The 2,790-nt window shown below is 37.1% G+C and overlaps 1 protein-coding gene across 1 annotated transcript in view; it reads right to left on the reverse strand.

Moving 5' to 3' along the window:
- LOC107475353 (receptor-like protein 7) overlaps window positions 1-2,473 on the reverse strand; it is a 3,666-nt gene extending 1,193 nt beyond the window's left edge. The window contains exon 1 of the mRNA XM_016094983.3: window positions 1-2,473. Within this exon, the coding sequence (XP_015950469.1) occupies window positions 1-2,421 (2,421 nt within the window). The 5' untranslated portion in view covers window positions 2,422-2,473.
- Between the last annotated feature and the right edge of the window lie 317 nt (window positions 2,474-2,790).

A 2,790-nucleotide genomic window follows, 5' to 3' on the forward strand; every position in this document is an offset into this window, starting at 1 on the left:
TGTTGTTGGTAACATGCCACTGAATTTGTTGGCAGCTACATCAACAATTTGAAGCTTTTCCCAGTTGCAAATCACATTGGAGCATCCAATATGTCCATAAAATTTGTTTGACCTCAAGACCATGACTCTCAGTGCAGAAATGTTCTTCAAGAAGCATGGGAACTCATCAATCAATTGATTGTTTCCAACATTTAAGACTTGGAGGTTTTGGCAATTAGCCAAAGATTTTGGGATGGTTCCCTCTAAAAGATTTCCATTGAGATCAAGAAGCCTTAGATCACAAGAAGTTGAGAATGTATCTGAAATTTGGCCACTGAGTTTGTTTCCAGCAAGGCTTAGAAGTTTCAGGGAGCTACTCTTCCTTGTTGTCAAGCACTCAGGAATGTTGCCAATGAAGCCATTATGTGAAAGATCAAGCACTCTAAGAGTTGAAATATTGCAAATGGATTCATCGATTTTTTCATGAAAATTGTTGCCTGATAAAAATATATAAATGGAGAAAGGAATCGAGTCACCAATTTTTGCTGGTATAGAACTGAATCTATTATTGGAGTAGTCCAAGTAAACCATGTTCTTGGTGAAAATGTGTGCTGGCCCTTGCAATTGATTGTCATGAAGATCAAGCAGGAACATGGCTGAACTCAGATTTTGGAAAGGCCCTTCCATATCCGTTAGATAATTCTGAGAAAGATTCAAGGCGGCCAAAAACTCAAATCTCCAAATCCAGTTGGGTATGGTTCCTTCAATTTGGTTGCTGGATAAGTCTAAATAAAGCAAAGTGCTTTGATTTCTCAAAAATGAAGGAAATGTACCCAACTTGCATGAAGCCAACCAGAAATTATTCAATTTGGGAAATGGAATGTCATTGTCATCCACAACTGACAAGTTGTTGTGTGAGAGATCAAGTGTTGCCAAATCTTGTAGTCTTTGACGAATCATACTCAATTTTATGGTGCCATTGAACTTGTTTGTAGAAAGTTGAAGTAAATTGAGCCTTTTCAGTTGAAAGATAGACATAGGAATATGCCCTTGAAAATTGTTATCACTTAAATCAAGCATCTGTATTGAGGAAGAGGAACCATTTGGGAACTCATCAAGTTGGCCATCAAATCTATTGTTAGCAAGAAAGAGAAGTTGTAGGGATGGAAGTGAAAACAAAGATGAAGGGAATCTTCCATGTAGAGAGTTAACTTCTAAATTAATGCTCACAAGATTTGTAAGGCCTTCAAAATGGGTGGATGGAAGTGTACCATTCAGATAATTATGATTAAGATACAAAGTTTTCAAGGCCTTTGATCTATTGAAAGATGGAAGTGGACCAGTAAGATTATTGAATGACAAATCAAGATAAACAAGTTGGGCAAGATTTGAGATTGAATTGGGAAGTGTCCCATTGAATTGGCAATTGGACAAATCTAGCGTAGAAAAATGTTTCAAATTGCCAATAGAATCTGGTATAGGACCTGAGAAATTTGTGTGGCTAAGATTCAAGTGACTGAGAGATGCTTGATTTGGGAAGTTTGGTAAGGAACCATGAAGACCTTGATTGTCAGACACGTCAAGAACTTGAAGTGATGGTAGTTGCAAGATATTTTTTGGAAAAACTCCACTCAATCCGCAACTTCTGAGCTGCAATGTGTTTAAGCCAGACAAATTCCCAAAGTAATCAGGAACTGGGCTTGACAAATTGTTATGGTCTAGTTGAAGTACTGAGAGAGATTGAAGCTTTGTTAATGAAGGATCAAGAGGGCCAGAGAGATTGGAAGAGGACATACTCAAAACTCGTAAACTTTGTAGGGAAGACACAGCATGGCACCACTCCTCTCCTTTGGCTGAAATTGCAACACCATCTAGATACAGTTCTTTCATTCTTGTAAAGTTCTCCACAAACTCTACAATGTTTGGCTTCTCAAGTTTTAGACCATGTTGTGATGATGAGGTGAATGTGGTAGACAAATCTAGAGTTTCCAACTTGGACAAGTGAGAGATTTTAGTTGGAATTTGTCCCATGAAACCAGCATTTGACAAATTCAAATACCTGAGATTCTTCAGATTTTTGAACTCGGAATTAATTCCAAAGTGGAACTCATTACAAGCCAAATTCAAATTTTGCAAATATTGCAGTTTGAAGAGACTAGTTAAGTTTCCTCCAGTGATGAATTCATGGCTTATGTCAAGAGCAATAACATTTCCCTTGGTGCTGCAAGCTACACCTTTCCATTGGCAACAATCATCAGTGTGGTTCCAATGAATTAGTTTCTTGGACTTAGCTGGGTTAAATATGAGGCCGTTCTTCAAATGGAGTAGCAAAGATTGTTGATGGCCAAGACATTGGGAAGTAACAATGTTAATGGTGAAAGTGAAGTTTAATAGGGACAAGGGTAGTAGCAAATAAAACCACAAGATAAGGATGGTTTTCATTATGAGAGGCAACTTATAAATTATAATCTATGACTATGATAAATGAGATGTATGGAAGAGTAGTGAATATGTCTTTTTTATTTTTGCATATGAGAATATGTTATCCGTTCCTTTTATAGATTCCAAATCATATGTTATACAACTCAACTGCGTGCAATATGTGGTATTGTAGTAAGTCGCCATCAACAAAAAATGCACAAAGTCCTCCAAGATTGTGATTGCATGAAGTAGTCTCTCCACTCATCCCTTATCTTCACACTTCAGTGATCAAACAAACAAACTGTGACTTCATTCCATCGCCCAATCTTTACGTTTTATTTTGTTGCACCAAAATGATTACGATTTTCTCCTTTTATTTTCTTAGGCTGA

This window comes from Arachis duranensis, chromosome 2, assembly GCF_000817695.3.
Source record: "Arachis duranensis cultivar V14167 chromosome 2, aradu.V14167.gnm2.J7QH, whole genome shotgun sequence".
Taxonomy (NCBI): domain Eukaryota; kingdom Viridiplantae; phylum Streptophyta; class Magnoliopsida; order Fabales; family Fabaceae; genus Arachis; species Arachis duranensis.